The sequence below is a fragment of the Eleutherodactylus coqui genome, chromosome 4 (assembly GCF_035609145.1).
Source record: "Eleutherodactylus coqui strain aEleCoq1 chromosome 4, aEleCoq1.hap1, whole genome shotgun sequence".
In the NCBI taxonomy this organism is placed as follows: domain Eukaryota; kingdom Metazoa; phylum Chordata; class Amphibia; order Anura; family Eleutherodactylidae; genus Eleutherodactylus; species Eleutherodactylus coqui.
Window position 1 is genome coordinate 286,350,704 of NC_089840.1, and position 24,360 is coordinate 286,375,063.

The 24,360-nt window shown below is 45.6% G+C and overlaps 2 protein-coding genes across 4 annotated transcripts; both read right to left on the reverse strand.

Moving 5' to 3' along the window:
* Positions 1–4,556: 4,556 nt before the first annotated feature.
* LOC136626746 (zinc finger protein 300-like) lies at positions 4,557–9,032 on the reverse strand. The gene is made up of 3 exons (XM_066601752.1): positions 8,976–9,032; positions 8,328–8,430; positions 4,557–5,809 (listed from the first exon to the last, which is right to left on the reverse strand). Exons 1-3 carry the CDS (start codon positions 9,030–9,032, stop codon positions 4,713–4,715), a joined length of 1,257 nt encoding a protein of 418 aa, XP_066457849.1. The 3' UTR covers positions 4,557–4,712.
* LOC136624499 (oocyte zinc finger protein XlCOF29-like) lies at positions 8,801–23,261 on the reverse strand. 3 transcript variants are annotated; one of them, XR_010792320.1, is made up of 4 exons: positions 23,215–23,261; positions 12,083–12,215; positions 8,948–9,337; positions 8,801–8,865 (listed from the first exon to the last, which is right to left on the reverse strand). XR_010792320.1 is itself a non-coding variant. In XM_066598485.1 (3 exons), exons 2-3 carry the CDS (start codon positions 12,158–12,160, stop codon positions 9,095–9,097), a joined length of 321 nt encoding a protein of 106 aa, XP_066454582.1. In that variant the 5' UTR covers positions 12,161–12,215; positions 23,215–23,261; the 3' UTR covers positions 8,807–9,094. The 3 variants fall into 3 exon arrangements, 2 of the variants coding, with proteins under 2 accessions (XP_066454582.1, XP_066454583.1); XM_066598485.1 differs by having other exon boundaries at positions 8,807–9,337; XM_066598486.1 differs by lacking the exon at positions 23,215–23,261 and adding an exon at positions 21,635–21,698 and having other exon boundaries at positions 8,807–9,337.
* Positions 23,262–24,360: the final 1,099 nt, after the last annotated feature.

Sequence of the window (24,360 nt, forward strand, 5' to 3'; positions counted from 1 at the left end):
TTGCCTGTTGGTCTGGCGTGTCCATTGCCTGTTGGTCTGGCGTGTCCATTGTCTGTTGGTCTGGCGTGTCCATTGTCTGTTGGTCTGGCGAGTCCATTGTCTGTTGGTCTGGCGAGTCCATTGTCTGTTGGTCTGGCGAGTCCATTGTCTGTTGGTCTGGCGAGTCCATTGTCTGTTGGTCTGGCGAGTCCATTGTCTGTTGGTCTGGCGAGTCCATTGTCTGTTGGTCTGGCGAGTCCATTGTCTGTTGGTCTGGCGAGTCCATTGTCTGTTGGTCTGGCGAGTCCATTGTCTGTTGGTCTGGCGAGTCCATTGTCTGTTGGTCTGGCGAGTCCATTGTCTGTTGGTCTGGCGTGTCCATTGTCTGTTGGTCTGGCGTGTCCATTGTCTGTTGGTCTGGCGTGTCTGTTGGTCTGGCGTGTCCATTGTCTGTTGGTCTGGCGTGTCCATTGTCTGTTGGTCTGGCGAGTCCATTGTCTGTTGGTCTGGCGTGTCCATTGTCTGTTGGTCTGGCGTGTCCATTGTCTGTTGGTCTGGCGTGTCCATTGTCTGTTGGTCTGGCGTGTCCATTGTCTGTTGGTCTGGCGTGTCCATTGTCTGTTGGTCTGGCGTGTCCATTGTCTGTTGGTCTGGCGTGTCCATTGTCTGTTGGTCTGGCGTGTCCATTGTCTGTTGGTCTGGCGAGTCCATTGTCTGTTGGTCTGGCGAGTCCATTGTCTGTTGGTCTGGCGAGTCCATTGTCTGTTGTGGTTCAGCGTGGAATAGCATGAATTATATATCTACTGATATTTTTATCTTCCATTTAGTCAAGATATGTTGTGCTTTGGTAGTCCAGAATGCGTTTACATATGTACACGACCATATGTCATGTTCAAAGTCAGTGCCACACCTTGGGCATTCGAGCAAATGTTTAGGTCTATGCGGTGCGGCAGGTATGTTGAAGCCATATATGGCGTAGTGCATCACCCTTTCCCGCGATACCTCACTTTGAACATGTTTACGGATCCTGTTCCAGCCCTTCAGTATTTTGCTTTCTAGTTCCATGTCATTGGTACTATAATTCAAAGGGCTCTGAAGGCATAAAGCAGTTTGGGAAGTGTCAACATTTTGCACCCTGATATTTTACTTCGCCAGAGCAAATGGTGTGATTTATAAGAGTTTAATTCTTGGTATAGAGATGTCAGCAAAGGAGCAAAGTTTTTTTTCAAGTAACAGTCTTAGAGCATAAGTCAGTGTTATTTCTAGGTAAGGCACACTGTCCACTTGCCAATCAAATGGGAATTTCCTCATGATTAGGTGAGATGGTAATTCCCACGATTTGAGATTTTCTAGTATTTAAACAAAATAAGAAACTCTACTATACTCTAAACTCTATTTTTCGATAATCTACCACGTTTCTCGTAAAGATTGAAGGGATTTGGATAACGGTAAAATAATGCCGTCTGCGAATATGGCAATTTTATGTTGACTGCCACCCACTTTTGCATTAATGGGGATTAATTCTGCCAGCAGTTCAATAGCCAGAATAAAGACAAGTGGGTATAATGGGTATCCCTGTCTAACACCATTAGTGATAGTAAAGGAATCTGATAGAGTCCCGTCCACCAACACTTTGGCTGGCGGATTTGTATATAGTGTTTTGATCATTCTAATTAACTTTTGTCCTAAACTGAATTTTTCAAGGGCCATGAATGCAAAGCCCCATTGAACCCTATCTAATGCCTTTTCAGCGTCTAGTGCTAGTAGGACTGTTGCAGTATGAGTCAGTTCCACACTATGTATTAAGTCTATTAAGTCTATAATTCTTCGTGTACTGTCTGAAGACTGTCTGCCTTTTGTGAAACTTACTTGATCACAGTGTATTGTTTGGGGTAGTAAATTAAAGGGGTTGTCCCGCGCCGAAACGGGTTTTTTTTTTTTCAATAGCCCCCCCGTTCGGCGCGAGACAAACCCGATGCAGGCATAAAAAAAACAAACCGTCCAGTACTTACCCGAATCCCCGCGCTCCGGCGACTTCTGACTTCCCTTGTGAAGATGGCCGCCGGGATCTTCACCCTCGGTGGACCGCAGGTCTTCTGTGCGGTCCATTGCCGATTCCAGCCTCCTGATTGGCTGGAATCGGCACACGTGACGGGGCGGAGCTACGAGGAGCCGCTCTCCGGCACGAACGGCCCCATTCAGAAGGGAGAAGACCGGACTGCGCAAGCGCGTCTAATCGGGCGATTAGACGGCACCATGGAGACGGGGACGCTAGCAACGGAACAGGTAAGTGAATAACTTCTGTATGGCTCATAATTAATGCACAATGTACATTACAAAGTGCATTAATATGGCCATACAGAAGTGTATACCCCCACTTTGTTTCGCGGGACAACCCCTTTAAGTAAACATTTAGCTACTATTTTAATATAGATTTTTGTGTCTATATTAGGTAGGGAAATGGGACGGAAATTACCGGGGGAGCTCGGTTCCTTGCCAGGTTTCGGTAGGGTGACAATAGTGGCTTGTAAGAACTCATCTGGGAGAGTCCTCTTTTGAGCTGCTGTATTTAATGTTTCTACTAAATATGGGGCTAATTTCTTTTTTATAAAGAACCTACAACTTAGATCCTGTCTCTTTTAATTCGAACAGGGAAAAGGGTGTTTCCAATGTTTCACTTTCTTCCTTAAGGATAGTCGGAAGAGGAACCTGTTGTAAAAAATTATCAATGGGGAGAAACCTACTTGGGTCATTATGAATATTATATAATCCTTCATAGTAGGCCCTGAATGTTTCTGTGATTTGTTCAGGATGGGAAATTTTTAAGCCATGCCTCCCTGGATCCCACGCAAAAGAGATCTTTGTTTTAGCTTCTCTTTACTTGACCCTCCTTGCCAAAAATTTTGATGGCTTACCCACAGATGAATACATGGTGGCCGTAGTGTCATATAGTGCCTCTTTTTGAAGCCACTGTCTAAGTGAGGGGCTATATGTGGTACAAATAGCTCTATGCAGTATAATATTAAGGTCTCTACATAAAAGTGTTTCCTCTTTACCCATTATCATATTTGGTGCATACACATTGGCTAATGTCACGTGCGCTGAGTTCATAATACAGGACAGAATAATATAACATCCTTTTGATCCTATTATTTGCTCTATCACTGTAAATTTAAGGGAATCTCTTCTAGCTATAATTACTCCCGCTTGCTTTTTGTTTTCATTTGCGGTAAATATAATTGGGAATTTTGGGTGGGTCATAATGGGTGGTGCAGAAGCCTTGAGTTGTGATTCTTGTATACAAACTATGTCTGCCCAAATTTAAAGCTTCTTTCCATGCAGACCTTTTTCTAAAAGGAGAATTTAAACCATGTGCATTAAAAGAAAAAATTGTTACCGGTATTTAAATATGTAATGTTTGTTATAATATGTATGTTACGGATGATGAGAGCATAAAATAGTAACAAATGACTGAACAAAAAACAATCACCATATATACTCGAGTATAAGCCTAGTTTTTCAGCACATTTTTTTATGCTGAAAAAGCCCCCCTCGGCTTATACTCGAGCGAGGTAAAAAAAACAACAACAAAAAAACCCGCAATACTCACCTCCCAGTTGGTGTCTGTGTCCCCGGAGCAATGGTCTCCTTGGTGGTGCGGCAAGCTGCTTGAGAATTCTCCCCACTGTCATCTCCCTGCTCAGCTTTGAATTCCCCCGCCGTCAGCGCTGTGTAAGTAAGTGCTGTGATTGGATCGAGTGCCAGACAATAACAGCTGGCGCTCGATTATTCACAGTCATTCAGTCGATGACATCACTGAATGGCTATGATTGGTTTATCGAGCGCGGGCTGTGATTGGCTGGCGCTCGATCCAATCACAGCGCTTACTTACACAGTGCTAATGGTGGGGGAATTCAAAGCCGAGCAGGGAGAATTAAGACGCCGGCTGGGAGGTGAGTATTGCATTTTTTCTTTACCTAGTATATACTCGGGTATAGCTAGGCTTATACTCGAGTCAATAACTTTTACCATTTTTTTGTGGTAAAACTTATTGACTCGGTTAATACTCGGGTCGTCTAATACTCGAGTATATACGGTAGTCTGTGGATCTGCCTGACCGCCATCAGAAAGCCCCAGGCACAGAACCGGGCACACCAATGGCAAGCCAGCAAGACCCCTAAACTGAAACAAAACAAAAATATGACAGATCTAAAACCAGTGACTATTCGGGGGTGAAAGCCTCTCAAAATTCTGGCAACATCTCTGTTTGATATTAGAAATTCTTAAAGTCAATGGGTAAAGATTTTACGGGTCCGGTCAGGAAAGTGTTTTGAAGGCCTGGAGCTTAAGTTATCTTGGCTGATTGGAGGCATTACAATGTCCCAGGATTTGAGAATTTCCTCTTCTGTTGCCAGGTTATGAATGCCATGCATTTAATAATTTGGTGGGGAACCCCCATTTGTAGATAATGTCTGCCAGTCTGAGGCAGCAGTTAGGGGTAGAAGTGCTCTTCTAGCCTAGATTCTGACCTAGTTTAGTCCTAGCAGCTGCAGAGGAACTGTGCCTGTCAAGAAGAGTGCTGGGAAGGAAGGAATGTTGGATATTTTTAAATACTATTTATCAATTAAAAACAATAACTAAAGAATAACAGAAAATGGCTTCTTCTCTGATGAGTTATTTGATGTTTAAGAAAGTGTGATTTTGTGGCTGAAACCTTTCTTAAATTCAAAATATTAATATGGCTTCTCACTTGTGTGACTTTTCTGATGTTTACCAAGATATGATTTCCTAGTAAAACATTTCCCACATTCTGAACATGAAAATGGCTTCTCTCCCATGTGACTTCTCTGATGTTTAACAAGATATCTTTTCTGAGCAAAACATTTCCCACATTCTGAACATGAAAATAGCTTCTCCTCCGTGTGACTTCTCTGATGTTTAACAAGATATCTTTTCTGGGTAAAACATTTCCCACATTCTGAACATGAAAATGGCTTCTCCCCCGTGTGACTTCTCTGATGGTTAACAAGATGTGATTTCTTGGTAAAACTTTTCCCACATTCACGACATGAAAATGGCTTATCCCCTGTGTGAATTCTCTGATGGTAAGCAAGAGTCGATTTCTCTGTAAAACTTTTCCCACATTCAGGACATGAAAATGGCTTCTCCCCTGTGTGAGTGTTCTGATGCCTTATAAGAGGCGATTTCTGTGTAAAACATTTCCCACATTCATAACATGAAAATGGTTTCTCCCCTGTGTGAATTCTCTGATGTACAACAAAAGGTGTTTTTTTTTCAAAACCTTTCCCACATTCTGAACATGAATACGGTTTTTCCCCTGTATGAATTCTCTGATGTTTAAGAAGATGTGGTTTCTGGTTAAAACATTGCCCACATTCTCCACATGAAAATGGCTTTACTCCTGTGTGCGTTCTCTGATGTCTAACAAGAACGGCTTTAAATGTGAAAGATCTCCCACATATTGAACATGAAAATGGCTTCTCCCCTGTGTGAATTATCTGATGTCTAACAAGATTTGATTTCCTTGGAAAACATTTCCCACATTTTAAACATGAAAATGACTTCTTCCCTCTGTCAGTTCCTTCATATTCAACTTGTCTTCTGTAAATCTTGCATTGCTTACTAGTCTGTGATGAATTAGAGGATGGAACCTGTTTAGAAGAATCAGATGACAGATCTTTGCTGTGTGGGGCTGATGGTATATCTGGTCTAATGGCAGGCTCTTCATATATATCTTGTTTGATATCATGATCTTCCACTTTACAATCTGTTGAAAGCAGATGTTCCTCTGAACTTCTGGCATCATTATCTGCTGATAATAAAAAGGATTTGCATATATTTGAATATAAGAATTCATAGCGCAAAGTGCTAAGGTAGCAGAAATGCAGTCTTAAAGGGGTTGTCTGGCCACACAGGGTAAAAATTTTTAGAATGCTGCTGCTTTCCTTTCAGTAAGGATAGTAACAGACAGCATACAGGGGCTCAAACCGGCCGGCAGATCAGCTGCAATGTCAGTTTCTTACCTTAGATTCTGATCTTCACTGCAGCTTTCAAAGATGGCGCCTCTGTGCTGCCTTCCCACAATGCTCTGCGCTCTCCCTCTTCTGTGTGCGCGCTCTCGATGGTAGTAAGAGACATGAAAAGGCAGGATTTCCCTCAGCTCACGTCCTAGCCCCGCCCACGACACGCCCACCTCTATTGAACTGCTCTACAGTCTCTCCCCGCCCAGGCCCCGCCCCCTGCTAAAGTAAAGTAAAACAAAACATTTCCCTACACACACATGCCCTCATAGTGCCCCTCCCACAGCGACCCCCCCCCCACTTCTGTCAGCCGGGTCCCTGCACACACACACACACATCACTGCACCCCCCCCCTTGCACACATCCATCCATCCATCTCTCCCTCTCCACCCCCCCCCCCTTCCCCCGGGACTTCTGACAGCCGGGTCTCCAGACACCACGAACACACACACACACATCACTGCACCCCCCCCCTTGCACACATCCATCCATCCATCTCTCCCTCTCCACCCCCCCCCCCCTTCCCCCGGGACTTCTGACAGCCGGGTCTCCAGACACCACGAACACACACACACACACACATCACTGCACCCCCCCCTCCTGCACACATCCATCCATCCATCCATCTCTCCCTCTCCACCCCTCCAACTCCTCCTCTCCAACATTTCCAACATTTCTCCCCTTCCACATACTTTTCAAGTCCCGATGGTGTCTCCTTGGCTCTTCTCCAAGCAGCAGCGGCAGGCAGACACTCACTCCGCTCTGGTATATGAAACCAGGAAGTGAGTGTACTGCGCATGCGCCGACCGGCGGCGCGCGTCCCCTGCAATGATTAGGGAAAGAGCGCGGTCCCGGCGGAAGAACGAAGGACTGCGCATGCGCGGAGGGGAAGAGACGCGTTCCCGCGCCGACGAGAGCTGCTGCCGGCCCGACAAGAAATACAGACGATTTCTTGTCGTAACCTGGGACGACCGAGGGGCAACAGGGGGTGGCATCACTAAAGGTAAGTGAATAACTTCTTTTTGCAACATTTTCCATGCACAATGTACATTACAAAGTGCATGGAAATGTGCAAACGGAAGTAATGAAATATGATGTTTATGGCCGGACAACCCCTTTAAGCTCACGACCTGAAGGTTGTGAGTTGAATCCCTGCAGTGTTCATGCAGTTGGCTCGAGGTGACTCAGCCTTCTATCCTTCCAAGGTCGGTAAAATGGGGGGCGGGGGGGGGGGATTAATAATTAAAAATTACTTGACAGCATTTCAGAATAAGTTGGCATTATACAAATAAAATAAATATATCTTTTTTACAGTGATATTTAGTTTTTTATATTCCTATAATGAATATTCATAGAAATTCAATTTCTAAAGGTCTCCCATTTATAAAAGGCACAATATTTCATGGAGCACCTAATCTGACAATCTTCATAATGGACCAATCCTTTTGGCCAAACTTTTCTGTATGTTTCATCACCATTGAAACCGAGTTCTTCCACATTATAGGACGTGTTTACTCTTGAGCGGTGGCGTTAAAATACTACATACAGCAGGCGCTCTCAGCTGCTGCTCTTATCCGTGGCTCATACAGCTTGTAAGGTTACAAACCGTGGATAAGGGCTGCTTACGGCTCCTACTGTAAACTGCCCTGTACTGTGATCATGTGCTGATTTTAGAAGGCAGGCACACATGTTTTTAGCCATTCGCTAACTTGGGAATCTGAGTAACAGCGAGGAAACATGATAAGGTGAGGTAAAACCCCCTGGTGCAAGCAATGAGTCATGTTTCCTCTCGGTTGCTCAGATTCCCAAGTTAGTGACTCCTTTCCAGTCATCTTTTTATCCCCCCAGCAAGCTAAGTACTCATTTTACCGACCTTGGAAGGGTCAGTCAACATTGAGCCGGCTACCTGAACCCCACGGGAATTGAACCTGCAAACTTCAGGTCGTGAGCGAGAGCTTAGAATCGCATTTCTGCTGCGCTACACAAGGCTTATTCATATGGCTGTTACCCTGTTATCTTCACGGGGTGAACAGCAGATTCACAATGAGCACATGTGACAGCCATATAAGAGTCTGCAGAAGATGGAAGTTATTGATATTTGATATGCATTTTAAATGTTCACTCACTTTTTTGAGCAACATATAATGAAAAAAAGGCTTCTAATTGTCTTTACATAAAAAATATTTTTAATAGCAGTTACACTTTATTATTATATATTTATTATTATTATTATGTATTTCGGCTGAATATGGGAATATACAGCTGAAAACCCCGACAACACAGACTCTTCTCTATATGTAGTCTCACCTAGGGGTTTATCTGTAGGGATCTCCTCTTTACACGGCTGATCCCCCCTCACATGTGTCTCTGTAGCATCAATGGGGATCAGATCTTCATCCAGTTTCACCAGCTGTGAAATAAATATTGTAAAAGTTATCACACAGTTGGAGAAGTCGTGTGGGAGGTTTTATATGGCCAGAAAAGGTCATTAATTAGTATGAGGAGCCGGAATGACATGACAGCAGTAGTGATCTGGGCCAAATAGCTGCAGGTCTCCTGTATAACTCCAACCTGTTGCTTCTTTATTCCAACTAGAAGTCTCCAGAACCAGAAAATAGTGATAAGATGCGGAGATCTAATGTCTGCGGTCGGCTGTAATCCTGCCATCTCCAGCTTTCTCATTACACAAGTATCAATCATATAATAAGACTAAACACAAGACCTTCCCAGCCATCCTACAGACCAGAGGGGAGATTTCATGAGACCTTCTCTCCATCTACCTGATCATCCTGTGGAAGAAGAGGCCGGGGACATCTCTCCGCTGCTGTTCTCTTACTGGATCTACCTGCAGAAAACACAGACAGCCACTGAATTCATTCTCTACATACAAATAATAAAGGCCATGTGGATTTAGTCCTGTTTATTACCTGGTGGTGGGGGGGGCTGGTGGTCCGCCATCATGATGTTCTTGTACAGATCCTTGTGTCCTTCTAAATACTCCCACTCCTCCATGGAGAAATAGACAGTGAAGTCCTGACACCTTATAGGAACCTGACAACACAATGATACCGTCATCACCCAGACACGTTATACCGCCATAGCGTTACTGTATAATGTCCCAGCATTCCCAGCAGCGTCACCTCTCCAGTCAGCAGCTCAATCATCTTGTTGGTGAGTTCTAGGATCTTCTGCTCATTGATCTCCTCCAGTATCAGGGGGTGAGGTGGAGGCCCTGTGATTGGGCTCATGGTTCTTCCCCATCCATCAGACACCGGGGCCTGGCAGCCATCACTAAAAGTCTTCTTCCCTTTGTAATCCTGTTTATTTGGAGAAATATTCATAATAAATAAATAAATCTTGGTATTTGTATAGCGTTAACTTATTCTGGAGCGCTTTCAGGTAATTATTACTTATTATCCCCCATTAAGCTGGGTTCTCATTTTACTGACCTCGGAAGGATGGAAGGTTGAGTCAACCCTGAGCCAGCTACCTGAATCACATGGGGATCGAACTTGCAACCTTCAGGTCGTAGGCAAGAGCTTACACTCTGCGCCACACGAGGCTCATAAATATCACTGCAGACATTTCCAGAGCCATTCATGTCTCTAGTTAATTAACAAAAATAGTTTGGTACCACGTTAGCCAGTAGAGCAATGTGTGATTGTTCTCAGCAAGAGAAACCAAGTAATCTTGGAGATATGAAACCTTTTAATGACTAACAAAATTACATAAGGTTATAGCGAGCTTTCAAACCTACTCAGGGTTAAAACCATACCAGAACAGGATGAGCAGAGCAGTAAATACTTAATTAGTCCATTTTTATAGTCATGGGCACAATATTGAGCATATGAAAGTTACAATAGTAAAAGGCTATTTCAAATCTCAGCATCACAGAAGTATTTGGGAGTACAAATCGCTGCGGAATAAGTTGGCGCTATACAAATAAAGATTATTATTATTATTATTACAAATATATAACCATCATTGATACTCTTAAGAACGGAATGAACCTCAGAAGGGGCTTTTTGCATCAGTGGAGAATGTGGGAAATCTGGATCACAGATAACACACTGGCCTGGTGACCCCCTAACACCAATTTAGAAACCATAAAACTTTCATATCAGTGAACTAATTAGGTATTTACTCCTCTGCCCAGACTATTCTGGTATTCAAATTAATCACACCACGTCTGCGCCTTTTTATATATATATATATATACATATATACATATATACATATACACACACACACACACTGTGGGGAGATAGCTCGGTAGCATGCGGGTTTCGTGATATTCAGGGACGGAACACCGGCGGATGCAGTCCATAAGCAGGCTTGACCTGCGTTTATTTTTATAACAGTAAAACAAAAGTCAAGCATTAGCTTCAGGCAAACAAAATTATCGTCCAACATACGGCTATCAGACCATCTCGGCCTGATCAGGTCACACTTTGCAGGGGCAGCGCACAGCAGAGCTTCTATCTCTAAGCCGGTCACACAGCCATCTTAGCTCCCTCTGTGTCCATGCACCTGCTATTTATGTGCCCTCAGCACCTGGGCTGATTGGCCTCGCCCACACCCTGGAGTGGAGGAGGTGGAATGAACAGCCCCACTACCAACCTGCCATCCATTCCAAAAAAAACAGGCCCGGATATTTTTAAAGAACAGATCTCCAGCAACTACTTGCTGGAGACCACATTACACTCCTGGTTTCCTACGTCTCCAATAGCGGGACGTGACCTTCCTCCAGTCCCGTTATGCATAATACCGGAATCGAGGGGTGACGTAGCGACCGCTGTATCACCACCGCCTCTCGCAGGGTTGCGATTTGCTCCAATAGGAAGCGATTTGTTTCCTGTTGTTGTAGATTGGCCTGCACCATCTGTCGAACCAGGTCTTCCATGGCAGCAGTCTTTTTAGATAGGGCACTAGCGGCTTTTATCCATGACATGCAGCGTTGGTCGCTGGTGTCTACTCGTTGCCCGCATCCGAAACACTATATGTGGGGAAATAGCTCGGTAGCGTGCAGGTTTTGCGATATTCAGGGACGGAACACCAGTGGATGCAGTCCAAAAGCAGGCTTGACCTGCGTTTATTTTTATAACAGTAAAACAAAAGTCCAGCATTAGCTTCAGGCAAACAAAATTATCGTCCAACATACGGCTATCAGACCGTCCCGGCCTGATCAGGTCACACTTTGCAGGGGCAGCGCACAGCAGGGCTTCTATCTCCAAGCCGGTCACACAGGCTGCCAGGGTCCAGCAGCCATCTTAGCTCCCTCTGTGTTTGTGCACCTGCTATTTATGTGCCCCTTAGTCTGGCTCAGCCTCAGCACCTGGGCTGATTGGCCTCGCCCACACCCTGGAGTGGAGGAGGTGGATTGAACAGCCCTACTACCAACCTGCCATCCATTCCAAAAAAACCAGGCCCGGATATTTTTAAAGAACAGATCTCCAGCAACTACTTGCTGGAAATCACAGTACACTCCTGGTTTCCTATGTCTCCAATAGCGGGACGTGACCTTCCTCCAGTCCCCTTATGCATAATACCGGAACCGAGGGGCGACGTAGCGACCATTCACCACTACACCCCTCAGTACCTCACAACACATATACACACACACACCTCTTCAGATTTATTTCATTTAAGTCTGAGAAAAAACCCTGAGTAGGTTCGAAAGCTCGCTGTAACATCATGTATTTTTGTAGCCATTAAAAGATGTCATATCTACAAGATTACTTGGTTTCTCTTGCTGAGGACAATCACAATAAGATTGTGTTCACATCTGTGTTCATCAATTTCTTTGCTCTACTCATTGAAACAGAAAAACAACATTGAAAGAGTTTTGGGTCTATTATATGGCCGACATCAGCAGCACCCAAGAGCCCCATTGCCTTATAATAGATCTGTTGCGTATCTGTTGTTTTACCAACAAACCTGCCCAGCCGGCTCTATTATTTTTTGGCAATGACTCAATCAGCTATAATTCCTCTGCCATAGATGTGAACAGAGACTGACAGATAAGAATGATGGAACGTGACGTCATCCCCAGAATCTCTCACCTCTCCTGTAAGCTGGAAGAGTATCTCTAGGGTGAGGGTGAATATACTCTCCGCCATCTTGTCCCGGTTCCTCTCCATCTTCGTCGGGTCAATCAGGAAACTTATTTGCCAAAGATAATTTCAGCTGAGGGTCCTGAATCAAAAAAAGATGAAACAATGTAAAATCATACACAATCCCATGTAATAATACAATTACTGGACATTATAAGGGAAAATGTGTGAGGAGATCTTAACCCTTTAGTGACCAAGCCTGTACAGTGCTTTGTACTATCCTTTAAACCCATGCTATGGTAAATTTATGTTGCAGGTATAAAGCTCCTACAATCTAGTAGGAGTTATTTGGGTGTTGGGTATTTTACTCACAGCGGGACTCCTACTGTAATAGCTGAGAGAGAATAGAGAAAACTCCATTCCCAGCCATTTAATGCTTTTCATGCCACAATCAATAGCAATTATAAGTGGGTAAAAGGGAGAGAGGTGTCCACCATCATCACCACGTGATGTGATTATGATGCTGGGATACCATGGCAGCAGGAGGCTTGACAAAAGCCTCCGTGTCTGCCAGGTATCTCAGCCTCAGAGATCCCACCTCTGTCAGAGTCTGACAGGCTGATAGCATATTCATAGTACACTGCACTACAGAAGTAATGCGCTATACTATTTTAGCAATCAACTAATCACATTTTCAAGTCTGCCTTGAGAAATTAAAACATTTTGTTCAGAAAAGTTCAATAACAGAGAGCTGGAAACTAGAAATGCATTGCCATTACACAACACTACGGTTGTACCTAATAAAGAACAAAGAAAAGAAGCTCCACAGACTTCAACTCAAAGCAGGCATGTATCCAAACACCGATCAGGGAGACCCCGAGTCTGGCAGGATAGAACTGAGCCCCCAACAGGGCACAGACATGGGTATAACCAGCTGTGTTATTAATCTGTCATCTCACAACCCCAGTAATGTGGAGCTCAGTGTCATCTCTAGGGGACTTCCAATCTGTCCTACTAAAACACTCGACAAAACAGAACTCTGTAGTGACAGGGAGGAATATTTCAGGAGACTAAAACTGAAAGAGTTCTTCCATGACCAAGAGTAGATAGGACTTTCAAGCACTTAAACACAAGAGAAACTAGGGGCCAAGAAGAAGTCTGATTGAACACCTCCTCCTGGCCACAACCCCACTTTGAACAAATGTATAGAATCCTGAGGTGCAATCTACTATACTGGACAAGCAGGAAAATGAAGCATTTAATATCAATATGAAGGAAAGAAGGGCCATCTACACACTCAAAAACAACAAGGAGATTACGAGACTGGATCAAGACGTGACTCAAAAATATGTGAGGGAGTAAGAAGTGTCATCAGAAGCCTGTCTGGGGGCTCTACAAATCTTTTGGACTACTGGAAAACCCCAGAGTTGGAACTTTCTACATGCTCCCAAAACAACACAGAGCTGGAAACCCAGGGAGGCGAATAATCACAGGTGTGGGAACCCTCACTGAAGAAATCTCAGGATGGGTAGAAGGGGTTCTCAAACGACTGGTGAGAAACACAACCAGTTACTTGCAGGACACCACAGACCTACTGAACAAACTGTCCACCGTTGGTCCCCTCCCCGATGGCGCCAAACTGGCTGCCATGGATGGGACATCCTTATACTCCAACATCCCACACGAAGATGGAGTTGGCTTTGAATCGGTGTTACAACTCACAATATTCATCCTAACACACAATTATTTCTCCTTTGGCAAAGACATATACCTGCAACTCGCCGGAACCACCGTGGGCAGGAAAAGGTCACCGCAATATGCCAACCTTTTCATGACAAAATTGGGGAGTGACTTTCTGGCCTCCTGCCCCAGCAAACTTTCTGGCCTACTTCTACTACATTGATGACATCATAATCATCTGGACCAACACCAAACTAGTAAAATTCCATGAGAGATTCAATGCATTCCACCCCACCATAAACCTAACATTAAGCTATTCATACACAAAAATCAAATTTGTGGACACCAACATAAAAATTTCAAACAACTCAAAAAACCAATTGATCAGCCCACATACCTAAGATGGGACAGTTCCCATCCTAAACACAAAAAGTTCATTGTCTACAGCCAGGCCATGTCTGTTGGGTTGCTCCAACCCAACAGAGAGGGAGAAACATTTATAGCACCTTAAAAGGACATTTTAAAACCTGGGCTAGTTCCCACCTCAATTAATGACCATATAACCAGAACCACCAGGATAGCCAGAAATCAACTGCTCGAAAACACAGAGAAGGAAGAAAGCAATAGTGTACCTCTAGTAGTGACATACAACTCACAGTTAGAGGTACTAAGGAAAACTGCAAGGAAACTCCATCATACCCTACACAAGAATGACCGTCTGAAAACCATATTCCCGGACCCGCCCCTTCTGTGTTACAGTCAACCTCCAAATTTGAGAAACCTTATATTCAGGAGTGCATTGCCCTCTGACACACAAAAAAGAACCTACCCCTGCAATGTAAGCAGCTGCAAGACCTGCTCACATGTACTGATCATGGGCAGGATACATATCCCCAATACACAATAGGGCTATAAGATCCATGGGACATTTACACGTTCTACGTCCAATGTTGTGTATCTGATCTGGTACAGTGATTGTACTGTTGCGGGGGCTTTATGTTGGAGAAACAGGATGAAAACTTAAAGCCAGGATGAGATTGCATTGCTACACGATTAAAGAGCGAAAGACAGAATTACCTGTGGCAAAGCATTTTTCTAGCCATGGTTAGGATATACAAAATATGAAAGTTACTATACTTAAAGCCAATTTTAAGTCCCAACCTCACAGAGGGATTTGGGAATATAAATTTATAACCACCTTTGATACTATCAGAACCGGTATGCATCTCGAAGGGGGGTTTCTACATCAGTGGAGATTATGAGACATGAGAAACATGAGGTAACATGTTGACCTGGTGGTGACCCCCTAACATCAATTTAGAGACTATAAACTTTCACATTCCTTGTCACTGGACTAATAATTTACTGTTATGCTCATCCCTCCCTGTTTTTTATAGGTGCTAATAATCATAACATGTCTATTCCCTCTTATCCTGTCTCTGGTATTTATCAATATGCAAATTAAGCTCACCATGTTTGTGCCCTCCATGTGATCATGTGTATATGTATTTACATAAATATAACTTTAGATTTGTCCCATTATGCCTGAGGAAGAACCGTAAGTAAGTTTAAAGCTCACTATAATATCATGTATTTTCATTAACCATTAAAAGGTATCATATCTACATGATTAATTGGTCTCTCTTACTGAGAACAATCACACTGTAAAAAAAATTAATGTAAAATTTAAAAAAAATTACCCATTAAAAAATACAGCTTGTCCTTCAAAAAACAAGCCCTCATTTGTCTATGCCCATGAAAACATAAAAAAGTTATGTCCCTTTTAACACGACAATGAAAAACATAGCCTGGTCATTACCCCCCCCCCCCCCCCCCCAGCAGCTTTGTACAATCTCTGAAAGAACAAAAAATTTACAGAAAATTGGTATTGCTACATCCATAACAACCCATAATGCAAAATATGATTATAAGACACACTATGACAGACCATTCTGGAGGACTATCTTTTTATGATGCTACTATTACAGTACTGTTAAAAACCAGTAAAGATCCCACTGATCGTGGCTCCAACTACCCAGTCACATTAGTCAATGTTGACTACAAGAGCCTAATTAAAGCCTTAGCCACTAGACTAAGCCAAGTTATTCTCTCCATCAATCATCCTGACCAAATAGGCTTCATGCCCGGTAAATCCACAACTATAAATATCTGTACGATTCAAACAACTATTAAATTTGGCTGACTACATGATATGCCGGGTGCTCTGGCATCATTGGGTGCAGTGAAAGCCCTCAACTCATTGGAGTGGACATTCCTAGAGGCTTAATGAAAGATGAGAGGGAAAAAAAGGAAGTGGAGCAAATACTTGAGCGTTTCAAAGTCTATAAACCGATGTTTTGGTTTGGGAATTTTATTTAGTTTTCTCCTCCCTTTATGCTATATATGGGAGTGAGATTGCTCAATTCCTGTTTAGTTTGAGAGCGTGCAGCCAGTCCACAAAACGTCACACCGTCCCTGGAGGATGTGTGAATATATAGAATAAATGTAGGAAAAAAGTGGTTGCAGGCGCAATCCCTTTTCTTAAAGAGGCACAAGACGTATTTCTAAGCTTGACTCCTCTGTTTTTATTATGCATACATCCTGCATACAATAGACGCATTTTGGGGCTGTTGAGCCCCTTCTTTAGTATTTTAGCTGGGGACACACAGCCAGCATTAGTGTGTTCTCTTTACAGAGAAGTCAAGCACTAGAGTCTTGTCTTGTCTAGACTTCTCCAAAGCAGCACCGGTACTCTGGAGCGCACTACCAAGGGCTACCTGAGCAATCCAGGACTCGCAGAACTTCAGGCGTGCTCTAAAAACGCACCTCTTCAGGGAGGCATACCGCATTCCCTAAACAAACCCCTCTGTACTCTGCCTGATAACATGCTCCCTGACCTACTGACTGCAATCCCTGCTAGCCATCATAAACCGCTCCTGCAGTCATACCGATTCTGCCGTCACATGGCCAAATGTCTGACCATTGTCTATGTGTATAGCATCCCTCACTCTCCAGTTCGCCATGCTGTGCACACTGCCAGCCCCTTTACCTTCTGTATCACCCCGTTATCTGTAGTATGTAAGCTTGTTGGAGCAGGACCCTCACCCCTATTGTTTCCATCAACTGATTACTATGTAACCGTGGTTCTGTAATTTTTGTATTTTGTCTTTCTGTATTCCCCATCTATGTAAGCGCTGCGGAATATGTTGGCGCTATACAAATAAAGTTTATTATTATTGTCTTCTTGAGTTTGACCTTCAATTTTTACTATTAAGGATTTTATTGTTTTTCAACAGTACAAAATAGAACCATTTACTGTATATAAAGTCTGTAGCTGACATATTCAATCTATTGCAATACAGTCAAACAATCTGCATCATACTAGGTTTAGAACTAACTATGCATATAGATAGAAAGGAATCAAGAATGAAGCAGAAAATATGTATAAAAAAATAACAAAAAGGGGAAGGGATTGAGTGCAAATGTACTATTCATTATGAGAGAACATGCCTTGGTTTGAGGCCCAGAAGATATTTTCTGTTTTGTAGGACGAGCCAGAATCTTGTCCAACTATGCCCAATTTAACCGTCAAGGGTATCCTGAGATCGTTAAGGTCTCATCTAGGGAATTTGTGGAGCAATGGGTCCCACCATATATGAAAAGCAGATGAACGACCTTGTCTAGAGTGAAACAAGCTTTCAAGTAAACAGTCTTTGGATACCATAGCTGTCAGCAAGTCTAAAACTGGCTCTCCTGTTTCTTGCAATCGGGAGGGCTGCTGACTAGAAAACATGGCAGATTAATCTCCTTATGTTGGGTGGATAATAGAGATGAGCGAGCATACTTGCTAAGGGCAATTGCTCGAGAGAGAGCATTGCCCTTAGCGAGTACCTGCCCGCTCGAGAGAAAAGGTTCGGCTGCCAGCAGCGGGCGGGGAGGGGCGGAGGAGAGTGGGGAGGAATTGAGGGGAGATCTTTCTCTCCCTCCCGCTTCCTCCTGCTCACTGCTGCAACTCACCTCTCACCCGCGCCGGCACCCGAACCTTCTCTGCCGAGCGGGGAGATACTCGCTAAGGACAATGCTCGATCGAGCAATTGTCCTTAGCGAGTATGCTCGCTCATCTCTAGTGGATAATTGTCAATGCCTAAGGCTAGTAAGGCCAAAGGCTGGGGCAACTACCACAGGGCTGCCAGTTACCTCCGATAACAATTTGAATGTAGACTACCACCAAATTTTTATTTTAGGCAATCCCAGAAAATATGCAGCAGGGAGCCTGTCTACCCACAGTTGCGCCAGCATAAATTTAAAATGCCAGAGAATAATTATGCTAATTTAGAGGGGTAATACCATTTTAATATTAAATTATCAAAAATTTCTTGGAGATTGGCACATGAGGAGACTTTTAAGAAACATTTTATGGCCTTGGACCATTGTTCGGTCAAGAACATTTTGACCAGATCCTTTTCCCAAGTTAGTAAGTGTACGTTTTTGGAGAACAACGCTCCTCCATTAAGGTACAAATGTATGGAATTAAAGGGTCCTGAGTAGAGATGAGCGAGTATACTCGCTAAGGCACATTACTTGAGCGAGTAGTGCCTTAGCCGAGTATCTCCCCACTCGTCTCTAAAGATTCGGGGGCCAAGGGGGGGGGGGGGCGGGGAGGAACAGAGGGGAGATCTCTCTCTCTTCCTCTCTCACCCCGCTCCCCCCTGCAACTCACCTGTCACCGGCGCCGGCCCCAGAATCTTTAGAGATGAGATACTCGGCTAAGGCACTACTCGCTCGAGTAATGTGCCTTAGAGAGTAAGCTCGCTCATCTCTAGTCCTGAGTTCTAATTTAGATAACCCAGAAAGGAAATCATACACTTGTTTAAGCACCTCATGATTGAGTTGTGAATGCAAAAACAGATAGCTTCTGATACATAGGTAGGTGGGAAAACTAGAAAATGGGATATCATATTGTTGTGCAATTTCTTTAAAAGCCCTAATCTTTTTTTTACCCAGGTTTGAATGTTAAGGCCATATTTGATATGGAGTCTCAGATTTTTTGCTGGATTGTAACAAGAACAACCAGGCTGAGATTCTGGCTCTTGTAGTTGGGAAATGTGGGATATGTGTTTTTGGGTGGATAAGAAATCCAGGTAGATGTGTGCGTGTTGGATCTCCTTCTATTAGATCCTATTCTATAGCAGACCAGCTAATCTTTTGATTAGGATTACTCCAAGTCTCAAGATGATTCAATAGAATGGCATTATAGTAGGCTGTAAGGTTGGGTAGACCCATTTCCCCCTGGGATTTGTGTTTTTGCAGGCTAGAGGCTGCCAACCAGGGCCTTTTTTCCCCTCCATACAAAACCTTGTAATTGACTTTCAATTTTTTGCAATGTAGAATTGGGACAGGAAGACTGCAGAAAAAATATAATATTTTTGGAAGGATGATCATTTTGTACAATACAATTTGTCCAGTCATGAAGACTCTTGGTAAACAAGTCAATTCTTCCATAATGTTTACCAGAAGTGGGAGAAATTTATTTCCACCAATCTCCATGTTGGGAAACAGATTAATGCCCAGTTAGGGAATATTATCTTATCTTGGCCCATTGGAAGGGGAATTCAGCTAGTATATCCTTTCGTAAATCTGCCAGGACAAAGCGTCCCAGTATATGCGATTTGTTGAAATTAACTTTATAGTAGGAAACCTTTCTAACGTTATCCAAGATTTGAGAGGTTGCTTTCAAAGACTAAAGGGGATTAGTCACAATAATGTTGACATCATCTGTGAAAAGGCCTATTTTATGTTGTCTGAGACCTGCGTGTTTACCCTGAATAAGGGGGGTTGGTTTGGATAGCCTCTGTCAAAGGCTCCATTATCAGCCTAATAGTGTGGACACACTGTCTGGAGCTCCTGAGCCCTAGAGACTGTGGGAAAGCCTCATCACCCATACTTCCCTGCCCCGTGGCTCCGGCACCGATCGGCACCTGCTCCCACCTAGCTGCATCCCGCTCCACTGCTCCTCCACCGGGTAATATTCCTGTTCTGAAGCAGAGACCTGAGGCCTACCAAAAAAGCCTACCAAAGCCTCCGGACTCCCGGACGCCTAGACCTCCTGCTGCACACCCACAACGATAAGATCCTGTTCCCACCTGGCTGTATCCTGCTCTGCTGCCCTGCCATAGCCTCCACCAGGCGACATCCCACTCCCGCTCCAGAGTAGAGTGGTGATTTCAGGCCTACTGAGGCTAATTGAATCTTTCGGACTCCCAACCAGGATCTCCTGCGGTACGGCCGAGGTGCAAGCTCACCCTGTGCTACCCGGCCCACTCCCAACAGCACTCTGGCGGTCAGTTCAGTAGTTTCCCACCAGAACTTCTGCCAGACCTTGGGGCCCAGAAGCCACGGACTCAATTTTTGGACCCACCTGGCGCAGCCCCAACCTACTGCCACAGAGGATACTGCCAGCACACCGAGGCCCTTTCCTAAAACCAGAGGAGAAGGATAAGTGGGACCAACAAGCTTGCAAATTCCCTCAGGGCCACAGCATCTTAGAACGGCATCGCCCAAAGAGGTAGGCAGAACCGTGACCTCCGCTCCCCAGACACCCAGCACAGATATCCCTGTGCCCACCATCCACCTGCTGAGGTCAGCCTCCACTCCCTGGCCTTGTCAGCACCCACAGCACCACAGCACTGTCATGAGTCCCACCACGGTCGACCTGACCACAGCCTGAGTTACTTTCAGCCAGCTGCGGCCCTATAGACCCGACCTGCAGTCTGTTGTGGCCGACGTGACCTTCGCACATCCAGCCCCAACTTGATACCACCCGGCTGGGGCCCTGTAGACACCTACAGACTCACCAGTACACTGGAAGGGCCCACCTGACCACCAGGAGAAGAGTAGACACACCCTGCCAGTCCCTTAAACGGTACTCCACCGTGACCAAACTTCTAATGAGGTCAGACATTAGAGTAAGACCTGCCACAGACTGACTCCCTGCTGCATTCCTTTCCATACACCTTATCACTACTTCACTCCATCATCATCCATCACTAATGCCTAATTGTGCCAGAAAGACTGCTTGTGCTCTAAATCTGCAATGACTGCATCTCCACTCCACTGCTTTTGCTCCATATTTTTGCACAGAATGCTCTTTTCCTCCTTCGCTTATGCTTCAACACCCAAAACAACCTTCCCCGCACACACACTGCCCTATCAGCTCTACTATTCAATCGAGTGAGCCGCGCTGCTAGACCTGGCAGATTTACGAGGAGACCAGTAGTCTACACTAATTGCCCCAACACCTTACACATCAACAACCTCATCTGTACCACAGCCTCTATCGCCATCCTCATTGCTAGCCTTACCCCTTTCTTCCTATGCCCACCTGCAATTTACTCCATTCATATCAGCCCCTCTCTCCTCTTCCCGCCCATACACAGCTCACATGCACTATTCACCTTCCTAAAATCCCTCCATCCCCCTGACACTGGCAAAAAATACCATACCCACACTCACTAATTCCCCAACCACCTGCTCGCCCACTTTACCCTATTACTTCTAGCAGTAGGGGACATTTCTCTGAATCCTGGCCCATCCCTTAGTGCTACCCACCACAACCTCCCACCAACCACACTAAACCACCCATTCCTAATCCATGTAGGGACAAATGACACTGCAAAAAAAGACCTTGCAACTATCTGCAGAGACTCTGAAGACCTCAGAAAAAAGGTGAAGGAACTAGGAGCACAGGTGGTCTTCTCATCCATCCTCCCAGTGGATGGCCATGGAATAAGGAGATGGGACAGGATTCTAGAGGTGAACAACTGGCTGCGTCGATGGTGTTGTCAGCAATGATCTGAATTACTAGAACATGGAGTGAATTACCAAATGATGGACTGCTTGCTAGAGACGATTTGCACCTTACAAAACCAGGTAAGCATATATTTGGTGGGCGCCTTGCTTCACTCATTAGAAGAGCTTTAAACTAGAACAATATGGGAAGGGAAGTGAAAGGTCAGGTTAAAATATATAGCTAATTAACACATTTGAGAACCTCGCTATTAGAAGTAGAAAGAAAGAACAAAGACAAAAAATTCTGAAGAAAAGTAGAGGAGCAAGAGACACCGATCACAAACTAAGATGTTTTTACACAAATGCACAGAGTATGGGAAACAAACAAGGAGAATTGGAGCTTCTAACACAGGAAGAGAAATATGATGTCAGAGGCATCACAGAAACTTGGTGGAATGAGACACAAGATTGGAATACAAGGCTTGAAGGATACAACTTATTTATAAGAAACAGTCCTAATAAAAGGGGAGGAGGTGTTGTGTTGTATGTTAGGAAAGCATTCATCTCCACAGAGACTCAAGCTTCAGAGCTGGGAGTTCTGTAGAAACTGTTTGGGTAAGAATACAAGGAGAGAACAACAGAAAGGACACCATTGTAGGCATTTACTATAGGCCGCCTGGACAAGCAGAAGATATGGAGGAACTCTTTCTACATCAGATGGCCAAGTTCTCAAAAAAGCCCAACACAGTGATCATGGGAGATTTTACCGATCCAGACATTTGTTGGGAATCTCTCTCAGGTAAAAGTAATGGATCCAACAAATTCTTATCCGCTCTTGGTGACAACTTTATCTTCCAAAAGCTAGAAGAGAAAACAAGGGGATCTGCTATCTTGGACCTAATTCTTACCAACAGGGAGGAAATGGTGGAGGAAGTAAGGGTGGCTGGGACCTTAGGAGGCAGTGATCATGTTATACTTGAATTTTGCATAAAAAGGAGAGGAAACCTGTGAAAGGCGGGCAGCTAAGTAATAAATGGAATGGGCGGGATACAATACCCAGAGAGGTCATCAAAATTGTGATGATTTATGTTTATACCCAGGACTGTGACTGTAACAAGGGGGCGCCCTCTACACCGACATAGAATTGGGTTCTTTACAGTAACAGCAGTGAGACCATTAAACTCTCTGCCTGAGGATGTGGCGATGGGGAATTCAATAAAAGAATTGTGGCGGCGGCTCCCGTCCAGCGCTGCAGCCTCAGTGCGGCCGCATGGAGCCGGGATAAGCGGCCGGCGGTCATGTGCCGCACATTGTGTCCGTGAGCGCTGAGCCCCTCACAGCGGCCATAGAAGAATCCCCCCTGAAGCCTGTGAGGGGGAGCACCACGGGGCCGGCCGCCGCTTCTTCCGGGCTCCGTGCGGCAGACATCAGGGGGCGGAGCTGGACGGGAGCCGCCGGGAGAACATTCAATGTGGCTTCATTTTATGTCCCAGAAAACCTCTTTAATGAGGAATTTACCCCAGAAATCCTGCGAGCCGCGTGACCCTGTGTGCAAGAAAACCAGCCAATCACAGCGCAGCTTATAGCACTACCTGCTCCTCAGGAGAGCTGCGCTGTGATTGGTTGTTATGGGCTTCCATAAATCTGCCCCCACTGCTGGTGACCCCACATACCTCCACCTGCAGCCGGACAGGAGCCGTGGGGTTGTTCTGTGCTTACAGGACCTGTGATGATGTCACCGTCATGTGATCAGTGTGTGGGAGGAGACAAGGGGTCACATGACCAGGTCTCTCCGCGCAGTGGATGCAGGACTCTGCTGTGTGAGGATGTATTCAGAGTGTGTATGAAGCAGAGCCGAGTGTGTGCAAGACGGAGGAGCGGAGCCAAGCGCCTGTGAGACGGAGGAGCGGAGCCGAGTGTGTGCGAGACGGAGGAGCGGAGCCAAGTGTGTGAGAGACGGAGGAGCGGAGCCGAGTGTGTGTGAGAAAGACGGAGGAGCGGAGCCGAGTGTGTGTGAGACGGAGGAGCGGAGCCGAGTGTGTGCGAGACGGAGGAGCGGAGCCGAGTGTGTGCGAGACGGAGGAGTGGAGCCGAGTGTGTGAGAGACGGAGGAGCGGAGCCGAGTGTGTGTGAGAAAGACGGAGGAGCGGAGCCGAGTGCGTGTGAGAAAGACGGAGGAGCGGAGCCGAGCGCGTGTGAGAAAGACGGAGGAGCGGAGCCGAGCGCGTGTGAGACGGAGGAGCGGAGCCGAACGCGTGCGAGACGGATGAGGGGAGCAGAGCGTGTGCGAGACGGAGGAGCGGAGCCGAGCGCGTGTGAGACAGAGGAGCGGAGCCGAGCATGTGAGAGACGGAGGAGCCGAGCGCGTGCGAGACGGAGGAGGGGAGCCGAGCGTGTGCGAGACGGAGGAGCGGAGCCGAGCGTGTGCGAGACGGAGGAGCGGAGCCGAGCGTGTGCGAGACGGAGGAGCGGAGCCGAGCGTGTGCGAGACGGAGGAGCGGAGCCGAGCGCGTGCGAGACGGAGGAGGGGAGCAGAGCGTGTGCGAGACGGAGGAGCGGAGCGGAGCCGAGCGTGTGCGAGACAGAGGAGCGGAGCCGAGCGTGTGCGAGACGGAGGAGCGGAGCCGAGCGCGTGGGAGACGGAGGAGCGGAGCCGAGCGTGTGCGAGACGGAGGAGCGGAGCCGAGCGTGTGCGAGACGGAGGAGCGGAGCCGAGCGTGTGCGAGACGGAGGAGCGGAGCCGAGCGTGTGCGAGACGGAGGAGCGGAGCCGAGCGTGTGCGAGACGGAGGAGCGGAGCCGAGAGTGTGTGTGAGAAAG